Source organism: Eriocheir sinensis, unplaced genomic scaffold (genome assembly GCF_024679095.1).
Source record: "Eriocheir sinensis breed Jianghai 21 unplaced genomic scaffold, ASM2467909v1 Scaffold317, whole genome shotgun sequence".
Classification (NCBI taxonomy): Eukaryota; Metazoa; Arthropoda; class Malacostraca; order Decapoda; family Varunidae; genus Eriocheir; species Eriocheir sinensis.
Window position 1 is genome coordinate 87411 of NW_026111629.1, and position 15090 is coordinate 102500.

The 15090-nt window shown below is 56.0% G+C and overlaps 1 protein-coding gene across 1 annotated transcript in view; it reads left to right on the plus strand.

The window, feature by feature from the left end:
• The first annotated feature begins 5145 nt into the window (after positions 1–5145).
• The window catches only part of LOC126991669 (ankyrin-3-like), a 59943-nt gene continuing 49998 nt past the window's right edge, over positions 5146–15090 (plus strand). Inside the window, exons 1-2 of the mRNA XM_050850370.1 lie at positions 5146–5158; positions 6184–6224. Coding sequence (XP_050706327.1) covers positions 5146–5158; positions 6184–6224 — 54 coding nt within the window. The remainder of the gene's footprint in view (positions 5159–6183; positions 6225–15090) is intronic.

The window sequence follows — 15090 nt, forward strand, 5'->3', positions numbered from 1 at the left end:
CCCTTCCATCACCTCTCCCTACTGCCCAATTCCATCACATCTCCCTCCTGCCCCCTTCCATCACCTCTCCCTCCTGCCTCCTTCCATCACTTCTCCCTCCTGCCCCCCTCCATCACCTCTCCCTTCTGCCCCTTCAATCACCTTTCCCTCCTGCCCCTTCCATCACTTCTCCCTCCCGCCCCCTTCCATCACCACTCCCTCCTGCCCCATCACCTCTCCTCCTGCCCCTTCCATCACCTCTCCCTCCTGCCCCTTCCATCACCTCTCCTCCTGCCCCTTCCACCTCCTCCTGCCCTTCCATCACCTCTCCCTCCTGCCCCTTCCATCACCTCTCCCCTCCTGCCCCTTCCATCACCTCTCCCTCCTGCCCCTTCCATCACCTCTCCCTCCTGCCCCTTCCATCACCTCCCCTTCCCCTCTCCTGCCCCTTCCATCACCTCTCCCTCCTGCCCCCTTCCATCACCTCTCCCTCCTGCCCCACTTCCATCACCTCTCCCTCCTGCCCTCTTCCATCACCTCTCCATCCTGCTCCCTTCCATCACCTGTCCCTCCTGCCCCCTTCCATCACCTCTCCCTCCTGCTCCCTTCAATCACCTCTCCCTCATGCCCCCTTCCATCACCTCCCTCCTGCCCCCTTCCATCACCTCTCCTCCTGCCCCCTTCCATCACCTCTCCCTCCTGCCCCTTCCATCACCTCTCCCTCCTGCCCCTTCCATCACCTCTCCCTCCTGCCCCTTCATCACCTCTCCCTCCTGCCCCTTCCATCACCTCTCCTCCTGCCCCTTCCATCACCTCTCCCTCCTGCCCCTTCCATCACCTCTCCTGCCCCTTCCATCACCTCTCTCCTGCCCCTTCCATCACCTCTCCCTCCTGCCCCTTCCATCACCTCTCCCTCCTGCCCCCTTCCATCACCTCTCCCTCCTGCCCCTTCCAACACCTCTCCCTCCTGCCCATTTCCATCACCTCTCTTCCTGCCCCCTTCCATCACCTCTCCCTCCTGGCCCCCTTCTATCACCTCTCCCTCCTGCCCGCTTCCATCACCTCTCCCTCCTGCCCCTTCCATCACCTCCCTCCTGCCCTTCCACCTCCCTCCTGCCCCTTCCATCACCTCTCCCTCCTGCCCCTTCCATCACCTCTCCTCGCCCCTTCCATCCCCTCTCCCTCCTGCCCCCTTCCATCACCTCTCCCTCCTGCCCCTTCCATCACCTTTCCCTCCTGCCCCTTCCATCACTTCTCCTCCTGCCCCTTCCATCACCTCCCTCCTGCCCCTTCCATCACCTCTCCCTCCTGCCCCTTCCATCACCTCTCCCTCCTGCCCCTTCATCACCTCTCCTCCTGCCCCTTCCATCACCTCTCCTCCTGCCCCTTCCATCACCTCTCCCTCCTGCCCCTTCCATCACCTCTCCCTCCTGCCCCTTCCATCACCTCTCCCTCCTGCCCTTCCATCACCTCTCCCTCCTGCCCCTTCCATCACCTCTCCTCCTGCCCCTTCCATCACCTCTCTCCTGCCCCTTCCATCACCTCTCCCTCCTGCCCCCTTCCATCACCTCTCCCTCCTGCCCCTTCCATCACCTCCTCCTGCCCCTTCCATCCTCTCCCTCCTGCCCCTTCCATCACCTCTCCCTCCTGCCCCCTTCCATCACCTCTCCTCCTGCCCCTTCATCACCTCTCCCTCCTGCCCCTTCCATCACCTCTCCTGCCCTTCCATCACCTCTCCCTCCTGCCCCTTCCATCACCTCTCCCTCCTGCCCCCTTCCATCACCTCTCCTCCTGCCCCTTCATCACCTCTCCCTCCTGCCCCTTCCATCACCTCTCCCTCCTGCCCTTCCATCACCTCTCCTCCTGCCCCTTCCATCACCTCTCCCTCCTGCCCCCTTCCATCACCTCTCCTCCTGCCCCTTCCATCACCTCTCCCTCCTGCCCCTTCCATCACCTCTCCTCCTGCCCCTTCCATCACCTCTCCCTCCTGCCCCCTTCCATCACCTCTCCCTCCTGGCCCCTTCCATCACCTCTCCCTCCTGCCCCCTTCCATCACCTCTACCTCCTGGCCCCTTCCATCACCTCTCACTCCTGTCCATTCCATCACCTCTACCTCATGCCCCTTCCATCACCTCTCCCTCCTGCCCCTTCCATCACCTCTCCTCCTGCCCCTTCCATCACCTCTCCTCCTGCCCCTTCCATCACCTCTCCCTCCTGCCCCTTCCATCACCTCTCCCTCCTGCCCCTTCCATCACCTCTCCCCTCCTGCCCCTTCCATCACCTCTCCCTCCTGGCCCCTTCCATCACCTCTCCCTCCTGCCCCCTTCCATCACCTCTACCTCCTGCCCCCTTCCATCACCTCTCCCTCCTGCCCCTTTCATCACTCCTCCCTCCTGCCCCTTCCATCACCTCCCTCCTGCCCCTTTCATCACCTCTCCCTCCTGCCCCTTCCATCACCTCTCCCTCCTGCCCCTTCCATCACCTCTCCCTCCTGCCCCTTCCATCACCTCTCCCTCCTGCCCCTTCCATCACCTCTCCCTCCTGCCCCTTCCATGACCTCTCCTCCTGCCCCTTCCATCACCTCTCCCTCCTGCCCCCTTCATCACCTCTCCCTCCTGCCCCTTCCATCACCTCCCCTCCTGCCCCTTCCATCACCTCCCTCCTGCCCCTTCCATCACCTCTCCCTCCTGCCCTTCCATCACCTCTCCCCTCCTGCCCCTTCCATCACCTCTCCTCCTGCCCCCTTCCATCACCTCTCCCTCCTGCCCCTTCTCAGTCTCTCCTGCCTCCTCCGTTGACCTCCTGCCCTACCCATCAAACCTTAACCTTGCTTTTCGCCTCGTCTGAAACGACACTTGTTATTTCCATCGACTCCTGTGTAAATCGACCCTGTTACATTTAACGTCACCCTTTTGTCCCTTCATCCACCTTTTTAATTCCATTACTTAAAATACCCGTACGCCTTCCATCACCTCTCTGGCCCCTTTCATCACCTCTCAACCTAATTAACTAACGTCTCCCTCCTGTGACCCTTCTAACTTTGAAGTGTTGCGAGGTACCTTCCATCAGACTTCCCTGCTACTGCCACGGCAGTTAAGTTATTAATCGACTTTTTGTGTTTCCTGTCTTTCCTCAGTAGGATTACAACTGCACGACCTTCCACAGCTCCCAGTGAAAGACAGTGAGCTTCTTGTGTCTAACTAACGTGAAAATCTGTCACTAACGTAGAAGTACAAAGCTTGACCCGTATACCAGCACCTGTTTTGAAAAGGAGGAAAAGTTTAATCCCCAGAAATTTTAATCCCGGAGGGAAAACACGTGTGGGCCCTCATAGACGCCACACCTCAAACTCTCCCGCGTGACTCGACCGATTTAAAGCCGCCTCCCTTCAGGTGTTGATACAAAATTCATCTTAACTGTAAAGTTCACCGATATATCGTCTTGCAACAGTAAATAAATAAAAAAAAATAAAAAAAGAAGTAATCATGCCGTCCAACTATTTCAATTGCTGTAATTGTTCAAAGAAATATGCTGCGATTCATTACCAAACCAGCGACGCGATGTGTAGGTACTGTGTCTTAGACTTACGTATTCAGGCACTACAAACAACCAACGAGGATCTACAACGCTCCAATGCGTTACTCTGGGACATCGTGACGTCACACCCTCAACTCCCTTCTTCTTCTTCTTCTTCTTCTTCTTCTTCTTCTTCTTCTTCTTCTTCTTCTTCTTCTTCGTCTTCTTCTTCTTCTCCCTCTTCACCCTCCACCACCAGCACCGCCATCACCCCCGCCCCCTCCCCCACCCATCCCACCATCACCACCACCTACTCTTCCTCCTCCCCTTCCCCCTCCTCCTCTTCTCTTCGCCCTTCCTCCTCCTCCAACTCTGCCCCCTCCTCCACATCATCAACATCCTCCTCCTCTACTCCCCCCCAGCCAACCCCTTCTTCCTCTTCCTCCTCCTCCGCCTCTGCCACCTCCTCATACATTTCTTCTCCCCCCTCCCATCCTCCTCCTCTCCTCCCCAGTCCTACTGCCCTTCCTCCTCCTCCGCCTCTGTCCCTCCTCCACATCCTCAACATCCTCCTCCTCTCTCCTCCCCAGTCAACCCCTTCCTCCCCTTCCTCCTCCTCCGCCTCTGCCCCTCCTCCACATCCTCAACATCCTCCTCCTCTGCTCCCCTGCAGTCAACCCCTTCCGCCTCTTCCTCATCTTCCCTTGGCTCCCCTTGTCCCTCTCCTCTACCAGCCCTCCCTAACGCCTCCACGTCCAGTCGCCACCACACTCCCACTGCTCACTACTCATCCATTAGACGCCACAAGACCATTCTTCCTGCTGTGGTCTGCGTAGATCAGGCACAGTTTCGGGCACAGACAAGCTGAAAACATCTGTTAGACTTGTAGGGGACTCGCTGGTTAGAGGTCAACTAACAGAATTCTGCGGCAGGAATACAGAGACGCGGAGGCGTTATTGTATTCCAGGAGCCAAACTGGACGACATTACTTCAGCTGTCGATGCTGTCACGGAACTCGCGAAGGAAGACACAGTTTATTTGATTCACGCGGGACAAATGACGTTCAGTCTACTCAAACTCAGGCCCTACTATCAAAATACCGTCAGGTCATTCGGCGTTACAAGACCAAGTCCTCACGTCATTGTCTCTGGAATTCTACCCAGAATCAGCGCTTACGCCGGCTTCAACAGCAAAGCGAGCAACATCAATACTAGTCTGAAGGAAATTTGTGACGACGAAGGCGTGGCGTTTACAAACGCCTGGCACCACTTCCTTGAGCGCCCAGACTTGTTTTGGAACGATGGACTACATCTGAATGAGGTTGGATCGGCGCGTTTCAGGAAACTTCTGGACGAGGCAGTGAAAAGCTTTTCGAAAAGCCTTTCAAAAACGGCGGGCGAGGACGGGGCAAAGGCAGCCCTTGATCAACCAACCCGTAGCGTCAGTGCGACTCACAAGAAACTGTGTAACTAACCACGCCTCCGACAAGCGAACTGGTACAACTCGTCACGGCCACATTTCTATCATGTACACAAATGCACGTAGTTTAATACCCAAAAGGACGAAATTGGGGCGTATATTGCAACAGAGAAACCAGATGTGGTAGCCATCACAGAGACTTGGGCCAACTCTACCCATCTAGAATCCGAAATGTCATTCCTGGGTACAGCTTCCACAAAGTCAGCACAAGAAAGGAGGAGGAGTAGTTTGCTGCGTAAAAAGTACACTCCCTGCCATAAAATAGACAAACAGGACGCAGAGAAATACGATTCTGTCTATGTGGAAATAACCGCAAATAACAAGAAACTAACACTTGCAACCGTATACAGGCCTCCGAAACAACAGGCAGCCGATGACACTGCCCTCTACGAAGAGATTCACTCTCTAACACAAAGCAAGGAAGCAATTATAATTGGGGACTTTAATTGCCCTAACATTGACTGGGGACTGATGACTGGAGATCAAGAGGTAACAGGCTTTTAGAAATGGTGGAGGATTCGTTCCTCACTCAAGTTGTAACTCAACCAACAAGAGAAAACAATCTGCTGGATCTGGTATTAGTAAGCGACCCCGACCTCATTCGCGACTGTACAGTTGGTGAGAAACTTAATGGGTGCGATCACCACTTAATCCGTTTTAATATCAACATATGTCACAAACTCGTAGATAATCCATCAGTGATACCAGATTACAAAAAGGAAATTTCAACTTAGCCTGCACTGCTTCCCCCTACGACCTGGGACCAACTTGGCATCACCGACAATACAATCGACAACGCGTGGAACGTCTTCAAAGATAAGCTGTTGCAAGTAGAGAAGGCTACAGTGCCTACGAAATCCAGGCAAGTAAATGGGGCCGTAGATCCACCGTGGATGACCAGAGAAATAAAAGGGCAGTAAACCTAAAAAAGGAATTATAATTTGATGAAAGAGAATGCTACGGCCGAAGCCAGCACACAGTACCACAACAGCCTCAGAGCTTGTCGCAGCCTTATTCGGGTAGCAAACGCAACTATGAAAAGCAAATAGCGCGCGAAATCAAAACTAACTCCAAGAAATTCTTCACGTACATAAGATCGAAAAAGTAAAATCAATATTGGTCCCCTGACAGACGAGACTGGATCTGTAACTCAGGACAGTAAACAGATGGCCAGAATCCTCACCAGTAACTTCGCATCCGTATACACAGTCGAGGACATCGACACCCGTCCCGAGAGCCCGGCCCCGCCGGTGAGATCACGCCGCTGGAAATTGACTCAATATGCGACCAAGAAGTAAAAAGTACTTGGACAAACTCGACACGAACAAGTCAGCAGGACCCGACAGTTTGTCCCCGCGGTTATTAAAGAGCTTAAACAACAAATACTTCAACCACTCACTACCATATTCAACCGGTCAGTTCAACTAAACAAGGTCCCGGAAGACTGGAAGATGGCGAACGTAACACCGATTTTCAAAAAGGAGACAAAGCGTTGCATTAAACTACAGGCCCATAAGTTTGACATCAGTGGCAGGAAAAATACTCGAAAAGATTATTAGAGATAAACTTGTTAAGTTTCTAGAAAACAATAATGTAATCTCCGACACCCAGCATGGCTTCAGAAACAAGCGCTCCTGCCTAACGAATTTATTAGACTTCTTCCAAGGTATATATAAGAACTGGGATGCCCACATCCCCAGTGATGTTATATACCTGGACTTTCAGAAAGCCTTCGACAAGGTACCGCACGAGCGACTCCTTAAGAAACTGCACTCGGCGGGCATCGGAGCCAATCTGATCGCGTGGATAAGAGATTGGCTCACCGACAGAAAACATAAAGTACTACTCAACGGACAGCCTTCCGATTGGCTACCAGTCACTAGTGGAGTGCCTCAAGGGTCAGTGCTGGGACCCATCCTCTTTATCATATATATCAATGACCTAGAATCAGGACTGAAATCCACAATATCGAAATTTGCAGATGACACCAAGGTGGGTGGAGATGCCCTCACAAAGACCGACTGCGAAATCATTCAGAAAGACCTCAATCACATTATCGAATGGTCGGAAAATGGCAAAGGTCTTTTAATGTTGACAAATGCAAAGTCATGCACATTGGGTCCAAAAATAGTAACCACACATACATCATGAATGGGAGACCTCTGCAAGCGATGCAGGAGAAAAGGATCTTGAGTCACTATCAGCGGTGACCTGAAACACGCGAATCACTGTAAAAAAGCATACAACAAGGCCAACATTATGCTCGGGTTCATAGCGAGGAACTTCGAGTGTAAAACACCAGACGTGATGCTATCCTTGTATAATTCCATGGTAAGACCGCACTTCGAGTATGCAGTGCAGTTCTGGTCTCCCAATTACAGAAAGGACATTGCTGTACTGGAAAGGATTCAACGACGCGCCATAAAGATGATTCCAACCGTACGAGGAACGACTCAAGCGAAAAGACGCCTACGAGGGGATATGATTCAAGTCTTCAAGTATCTAAAAAAGTTCAATAACGTCGATTACTCCAAATTCTTTGAACTGCAAACCAACTCAAGAACTGGAAATAACGGTTTACCCATTCAGTCGAGTCGATGTAACACAGACATTGGAAGGAGTTTCTTTTCAAACCGAGTCATCCGCCACTGGAACAATCTTCCCTCAGAAGTAGTAAATGCGAATACCATCAACTCCTTCAAATATAGAATCGACCGTCATTTCGCTGCGTCGGGAGTAAACTGGATAACGAGGGGCTTCCATCTGCTCCTCAATATCAGTGCTTTCATCTGCTCACCAAGCCCCAAGTGGCAGTCGAGCAGATTAAATCACTAGAGCAGCCAACCTCGTAATGTACCAACGGGCAGTCTGTCGCCTGCATTTCCTTGTTTCTATGTTTCCATGTTTCCTGCCCTTCCTCCTCTCTCCCTCCTTCTCCTTCCTCTCCTCTCCCTCCTTCTCCTTCCTCTCCCTCCTGGCCCCTTCTCCTTCCTCTCCCTCCCCTCCTTCCTCCTTCTCTCCCTCTGCCCCTTCCATCACCTCTCTCTCCTCCCTTCCTCACCTCCCTCCTGCCCCATTCCTCTCCCTCCCCTCCTTCTCCTTCCCCTCCCTCCCCTCTTCTCCTTCCTCTCCTCTCCCTCCTTCTCCTTCCTCTCCCTCCCCTCCTTCCCCTTCCTCTCCCCTCCTTCCTTACCCTTCCCTTCCCTTCTCCTTCTCCCTCCTCCCCTTCCATCACCTCCCTCCCCTCCTTCCTTCCTCACCTCTCCTCCTGCCCCTTCCTCTCCCTCCCCTCCTGCCCCTTCCTCACCTCTCCCTCCTCCTCCTTCCATCACCTCTCCCCTCCTGCCCCTTCCATCTCCCTCCCTCCTGCCCCTTCCTCTCCCTCCTCCTGCCCCTTCCCTCTCCCTCCTCCTTTCCTCCTCCTTCCCCTTCCCTCCTCTCTCCTGCCCCTTCCATCACCTCTCCCTCCTGCCCCTTCCTCACCCTCCCCTCCTCCTTCCTCACCTCCCCTCCTCCTCCTTCCTCTCTCCTCCCCTCCTGGCCTTCCTCTCCCTCCCCTCCTGCTCCTTCCTCTCCTTCCCTCCCTCCTTCCCCTTCCATCACCTCCCTCCTGCCCCTTCCATCACCTCTCCCTCCTCCTCCCCTCCTCCTCCTTCTCTCCTCCCTCCTGCCCCTTCCTCACCCTCCCTCCTGCTCCTTCCTCTCCCTCCCCTCCTTCTCCTTCCTCTCCCTCCCCTCCTCCTCCTTCTCCCTCCCCTCCTTCTCTCCTCTCCTCCCCTCCATCACCTCTCCCTCCTGCCCCTTCCATCACCTCCCCTCCTGCCCCTTCCTCTCCCTCCTGCCCCTCCATCACCTCTCCCTCTGCCCCTTCCATCACCTCTCCTCCCTCCTGCCCCTTCCATCACCTCCCCTCCTGCCCCTTCATCACCCTCCCTCCTGCCCCTTCCTCTCCCTCCCCTCCTTCACCTTCTCTCCCTCCCTCCATCACCTCTCCTCCCTCCTGCCCCTCCTTCCTCTCCCTCCCTTCCTTCATCCTTCCTCTCCTCCTCCTTCTCCTTCCTCTCCCTCCCCTCCTTCATCACCTCTCCTCCCCTCCTTCCCCTTCCATCACCTCTCCTTCTGGCCCCTTCCATCACCCTCCCCTCCTGCCCCTTCCTCACCTCCCCTCCTGCCCCCTTCCATCACCTCTCCTTCTCCTCCTTCCATCCTCCCTCCCTCCTGCCCTTCCTCCCCTCTCCCTCCTGCCCCTTCCTCTCCCTCTCCTCCTTCTCCTTCCTCTCCTCCTCCTTCTCCTTCCCCTCTCCTCCTCTTCCTTCCTCTCCTCCTCCTTCTCCTTCCTCTCCCTCCTGCCCCTTCCTCTCCCTCCCCTCCTTCCATCACCTCTCCCTCCTCCTGCCCCTTCCTCTCCTCTCCCTCTGCCCCCTTCCTCTCCCTCCCTCCTTCTCCTTCCATCACCTCTCCCCTCCTGCCCCTTCCTCTCCCTCCTCCTTCTCCTTCCCTCTCCCTCCCTTCCTTCTTCCTCTCCTCCCTCCTGCCCTCCATCACCTCTCCTCCTCCTTCTCCTTCCTCTCCCTCCCTCCTCCTCCTTCCTCTCCCTCCCCTCCTGCTCCTTTATCTCTCTAGTCTCTCCTTCCCCTTCCTCTCCTTCTCCTCCTTCTCCTCTCCTCTCCTCCCCCTTCATCACCTCTCCCTCCCCCCCTTCATCACCTCTCCCTCCTGCCTCCTTCCATCCTTCCTCTCCTCCCTCCTTCCCCTTCCTCTCCCTCCCCTCCTTCTCCTTCACCTCTCCCTCCTCCTCCTTCTCCTTCCTCTCCTCTGCCTCCTTCCATCACCTCTCCCTCCTGCCCCTTCATCACCTCCCCTCCTGCCCCTTCCTCACCTCTCCCTCCTTCTCCTTCCCCTCCTCCTCTCCTCTCCTCTCCTTCCCCCCCTTCCTCCTCTCCCCTCCTTCCTCCTTCCTCTCTCCCTTCTCCTCCTCTCCTTCCTCACCTCTGCCCCTTCATCACCTCCCTCCTGCCCCTTCCTCTCCCTCCCTCCTTCCCCTTCCATCACCTCTCCCTCCTTCCCCTTCCTCTCCCTCCCCTCCTTCTCCTTCCTCTCCTCCCTCCTTCATCACCTCTCCCTCCTGCCCCCTTCCATCACCTCTCCTCCTGCCCCTTCCATCACCTCTCCTGCCCCTTCCATCACCTCCCTCCTTCCCCTTCCATCACCTCTCCTCCTCCTTCCATCACCTTCCTCTCTCCCTCCCCTCCTTCCCTTCCTCTCCTCCTCCTTCCCCTTCCCACCTCCCCTCCTTCCATCCTCTCCCTCCCCTCCTTCTCCTTCCTCTCCCTCCTGCCCCTTCATCACCTCTCCCTCCTGCCCCTTCTCCTTCCTCTCCCTCCCCTCCTTCCCCTTCATCACCCTCTCCTCCTTCTCCTTCCATCACCTCCCTCCTCCTCCTGCCCCTTCCATCCTTCCTCTCCCTCCTCCCCTTCATCCTTCCTCTCCCTCCTGCTCCTTCCATCCTCCCCTCCTTCTCCTTCATCACCTCTCCTCCTTCCCCTTCCTCTCTCCTCCTCCTTCCCCTTCCTCCCTCTCCCCCTCCATCCCCTCTCCTTCTCCTTCCTCTCCCTCCTTCCTTCACCTCTCCCCTCTCCTTCCATCACCTCTCCCTCCTTCCTTCCTCTCCCTCCCTGTCCTCCTTCCTCACCTCCCCTCCTTCCCCTTCCATCACCTCTCCTCCTTCCCCTTCCATCCTCTCCCCTCCTGCCCCTTCATCACCTCTCCTCTCCTCCTTCCTCTCCCTCCCCTCCTTCTCCTTCCATCACCTCTCCCTCCTTCTTCATCCTCTCCTCCTGCCCCTTCCTCTCCCTCTCCTCCTTCTCCTTCCATCTCCCTCCCCCTGCCCCTTCCTCTCCCTCCTCCTTCCCCTTCATCTCCCTCCTCTCCTTCCCCTTCCATCACCTCTCCCTCCTTCTCCTTCCTCTCCCTCCTCCTTCTCCTTCCTCTCCCTCCTGCCTTCATCCTTCCCCTCCCTCCTGCCTCCTTCCATCCTCTCCCTCCCCTCCTTCTCCTTCCCTCCCCCCTCCTTCTCCTTCCATCTCCTCCCCTCCTTGTCCTTCCTCACCTCTCCCTCCTGCCCCTTCCATCCCTCCCCTCTCCTTCCTCTTCCTCACCTCCTCCTCCTTCCCCCCTCCCTCCTTCTCCTTCCTCTCCCTCCTGCCTTCTCCTTCCTCTCCCTCCCCCTTCATCCACCTCTCCTCCTCCTTCCCTTCCTCACCTCTCCCTCCTTCTCCTTCCTCTCCCTCCCCTCCTTCTCCTTCCTCTCCCTCCCTCCTTCCCCTTCCATCACCTCTCCCTCCTGCCCCTTCCTCCTCCTCCTCCTCCTTCATCACCTCCCCTCCTTCTCCTTCCTCCCTCCCCTCCATCACCTCTCCTCTCCTTCTCCTTTCCATCACCTCTCCTCCTGCCTCCCTTCCTCCTCCCCTCCTTCTCCTTCCATCACCTCTCCCTCCTTCTCCTTCCATCACTCCCCTCCTTCCCCCTTCCTCTCCTCTCCCTCCTGGCCCTTCCATCACCTCTCCCTCCTTCTCCTTCCTCTCCTCTCCCTCCTTCTCCTTCCTCTCACCTCCCCTCCTTCTCCTTCCTCTCTCCCCTCCTGCCCCTTCCTCTCCCCCTCCTTCTCCTTCACCTCTCCCTCCTGCCCCTTCCATCACCTCCCCTCCTGCCCCTTTCATCCCTCTCCCTCCTCCCCCTTCCATCCCCTCCTTCTCCTTCATCACCTCACCTCCTTCTCCTTCCTCTCCCTCCCCTCCTTCTCCTTCCTCTCCCTCCCATCCTTCTCCTTCCTCTACCTCCCTCCTTCCTCCTTCTCCTCCTGCCTCCTTCTCCTTCCTCTCCCTCACCTCCTTCCTCTCCTCCCTCCTTCTCCTTCCTCTCCCTCCTCCCCTTCATCACCTCTCCCTCTGCCTGCCCCCTCCTTCACCTTCCTCTCCTCCCCTCCATCTCCTTCCCCTTCTCCTCTCCTCCTTCTCCTTCCATCACCTCTCCCTCCTGCCCCTTCCATCACCTCCCTCCTGCCCCTTCCTCTCCCTCCCTCCTTCTCCTTCCTCTCCTCCCCTCCCTTCCATCACCTCCCTCAGCTTCTCCTTCACCTCTCCCTCCTCCTTCTCCTTCCATCTCCTCTCCTCCTGCCCCTTCCATCTCCTCTCCCCTCCTGCTCCTTCCTCTCCCTCCCCTCCTTCTCCTTCCTCTCCCTCCCTTCTCCTTCCTCCCCTCCCTCCCCTTCTCATCGCTCTCCCTCCACTCCTTCTCCATCCCTCTCCCTTCCCTTCCTTCTCCTTCTCTCCCTCCTTCCTTCCCTTCCTCTCCACTCATCTCCTTCTCCTTCCTCCTTCCTCCTCCTTCCTTCTCTCCCTCACCCTCCTCTTCTCCTTCCTTCCCCACTCCCTCCTCCTTCTCCTTCCTCTCCCTCCCCTCCTTCTACTTTCTCTCCCTCCCCCCTTCTCTTTTCTCTCCCTCCCCTCCTTTTCCTTCCTCTCCCTGACATCTCCTTCTCCTTCCTCTCCTCCCTCCTTCTCCCTCTTTCTCCCCTCCTCCTCCTCTCCTCCTTCCTTCTCCTTCTCCTTCCTCTCCCCTCCCCTCCTTCTCCTTCCTCTCCCTCCCCTCCTTCTCCTTCCTGTCCCTCCCCTCCTTCTCCTTCCTCTCCTCCCTCCTCCTCCTTCTCTTCCTTCCTCCCCTCCTTCCTTCCTCCCTCCCCTCCTTCTCCTTCCTCTCCCCTCCCCTCCTTTCTCCTTCCTCTCCTCCCTCTTCCTCTCCTTCCTCTACCTCCTCCCCTCCTCTTCCTCTCCCTCCTCCTTCTCCTTCCTCTCTCCCTCTCCTCCTTCTCCTCTCCCCTCCCCTCCTTTTTCCTTCCTCTCCCTAGCCCCTCCTTCATCCTTCCTCTCTCCTCCTCCTTCTCCTTCCCTCTCCTCCCCTCCTTCTCCTCTCCTCCCCTCCCCTCCTCTCCTTCCTCTCCTTCCCCTCCTTTCCTTCCTCTCCCCCTCCCCTCCCCTTCTGTTTCCTCTCCCCTCCACTCCTTCTTCTCCCCTTCCTCCTCCCCTCCCCCTCCTTCTCCTTCCTCTCCCTCCCTCCTTCTCCTTCCTCCCTCTCTCCCTCCTTCTCCTTCCTCTCCCCTCCCCCTCCTCCTTCCTCTCCCTCCCCTCCCTCCTTCTCCTTCCTGTCTTTCCCCTCCTTCTCCTTCCTCTCACTCCCCTCCTTCTCCTTCCTCTTCCTCCCCCCTCATTTTACTTCCCTCTCGCTCCCTCCTTCTCTTCCCTCTCCCTCCCCTCCTTTTCATCTCCCCTTCCTCATCTCCTTCCTTCTTCCCTCCCCTCCTTCTCCCTTCTCTCTCCCCTCGCCTTCTTCTCCTTCCTCCTTCCTCCTCCTTCTCCTTCCCTCTCCTCCTCTCATCCTTCTCCTTCCTCTCCCCTCCCCTCCTTTCCTTCCCTATCCCTAACCTCCTTCTCCTTCCTCTCCCTCCTCCTTCTCCCTTCCTCTCCTCTCCTCTCCTTCTCCTCTCTCTCCCTCCTCCTTCCTCTCTCTCCTCCCTCCTTCTCCTTCCCTGTCCCTAACCTCCTTCTCCTTCCTCCTCCTCCTTCTCCCTCCTCTCCTCCTCCTTCCTCTCTCCCTCCCTTCTCCTTCATCCCCTTCCCTCCTCCTTCCTCCTTCTCTCCCCCTCCTCCCTTCCTCTCTCCTCCCTCTTCCTCTCCTCCCTTCTCCTTCCTCCCTCCCTCCTCCTCCTTCTCTTCCTTCCCTCTTTTCCTTCTTCTCCCCTCCCCTCCTTCTCTTTCCTCTCCCCTCCCCTCATTTCTTCCTCTTCCTCAACTCCTCCTCCTCCCTCCTCCCTTCCTCTCCCCTCCCCTCCTTCTCCTTCCCTCTCCCTCCCCTCCTTCTCTCCTTCCTCTCCCCTCCCCTCCTTCTCCTTCCTCTCCCTAACCTCCTTCTCCTTCCTCTCCCTCCCCTCCTTCTCCTTCCTCTCCCTCCCTCCTTCTCCCTTCCTCTCCCCTCCCCATTTTCCTTCTCCTTCCCTCTCCTTCCCCATTCCTTCTCCTTCCTCTCCCTCCCCTCCTTCTCTCCTTCCCTCTCCACCTCCCTCCTTCTAGCTACTCTCTCCCTCCCCTACTTCTCCTTCCTCTCCCTCCCCTCCTTCTCCTTCCTCTCCTCCCTTTCCTTCTCCTTCCTCTCTCTCCCTCCTCCTCCTTCCTCTCCTCCTCCTTCTCCTTCCTCTCTCTCCCTCCTTCTCCTTCCTCTCCCTCCCTCCTTCTCTTCCTCTCCTTCTCTCTTCCTCCTGTTTACTTCCTCTCCGCTCCCCTCCTTCTCTTTCCTCCTCTCCCTCCCTCCATTTCCTTCCTCTCCCCTTCCCTCCTTCTCTCCTTCCTCTCCCTCCCCTCCTTCTCCTTCCTCTCCCCTCCCTTCTTCTCCTTCCTCTTCACCTCCTCTTCTCCTTACCTCTCATTCCATTACTGCACTCTACGGGCATTCTAGCCAATCTGATCGCGTGGATTAGAGATTGGCTCACCGACAGAAAACAACGAGTACTACTCAACGGACAGCCTTCCGATTGGCTTACAGTCACTAGTGGAGTGCCTCAAGGGTCAGTGCTGGGACCTATCCTCTTTATCATATATATCAATGACCTAGAATCAGGATTGAAATCCACAATATCAAAATTTGCAGATGACACCAAGGTGTGTGGAGAAGCCTTCACAAAGAACGACTGCGTAATCATTCAGAAAGACCTCAATCACATTAGCGGAAAAAAGGCAAATGTCTTTTAATGTTGACAATGGCATAGTCATGCACATTGGGTCCCAAAATAGTAACCACACATATATCATGAATGGGAGACCTCTGCAGGCGATGCAGGAGGACACTGATCTTGGAGTCACTATCAGCAGTGACCTGAAATACGCGAATCACTGTAAAAAAGCATACAACAAAGCCAACACTATGCTCGGGCTCACAGCGAGGACCTTCGAGTGTAAAGAATCAGACGTGATGCTATCCTTGTATACTTCCACGGTAAGACTGCACCTCGATAATGCAGTGCAGTTCTGGTCTCCTAATTATAGAAAGGACATTGCTTTACTGGAA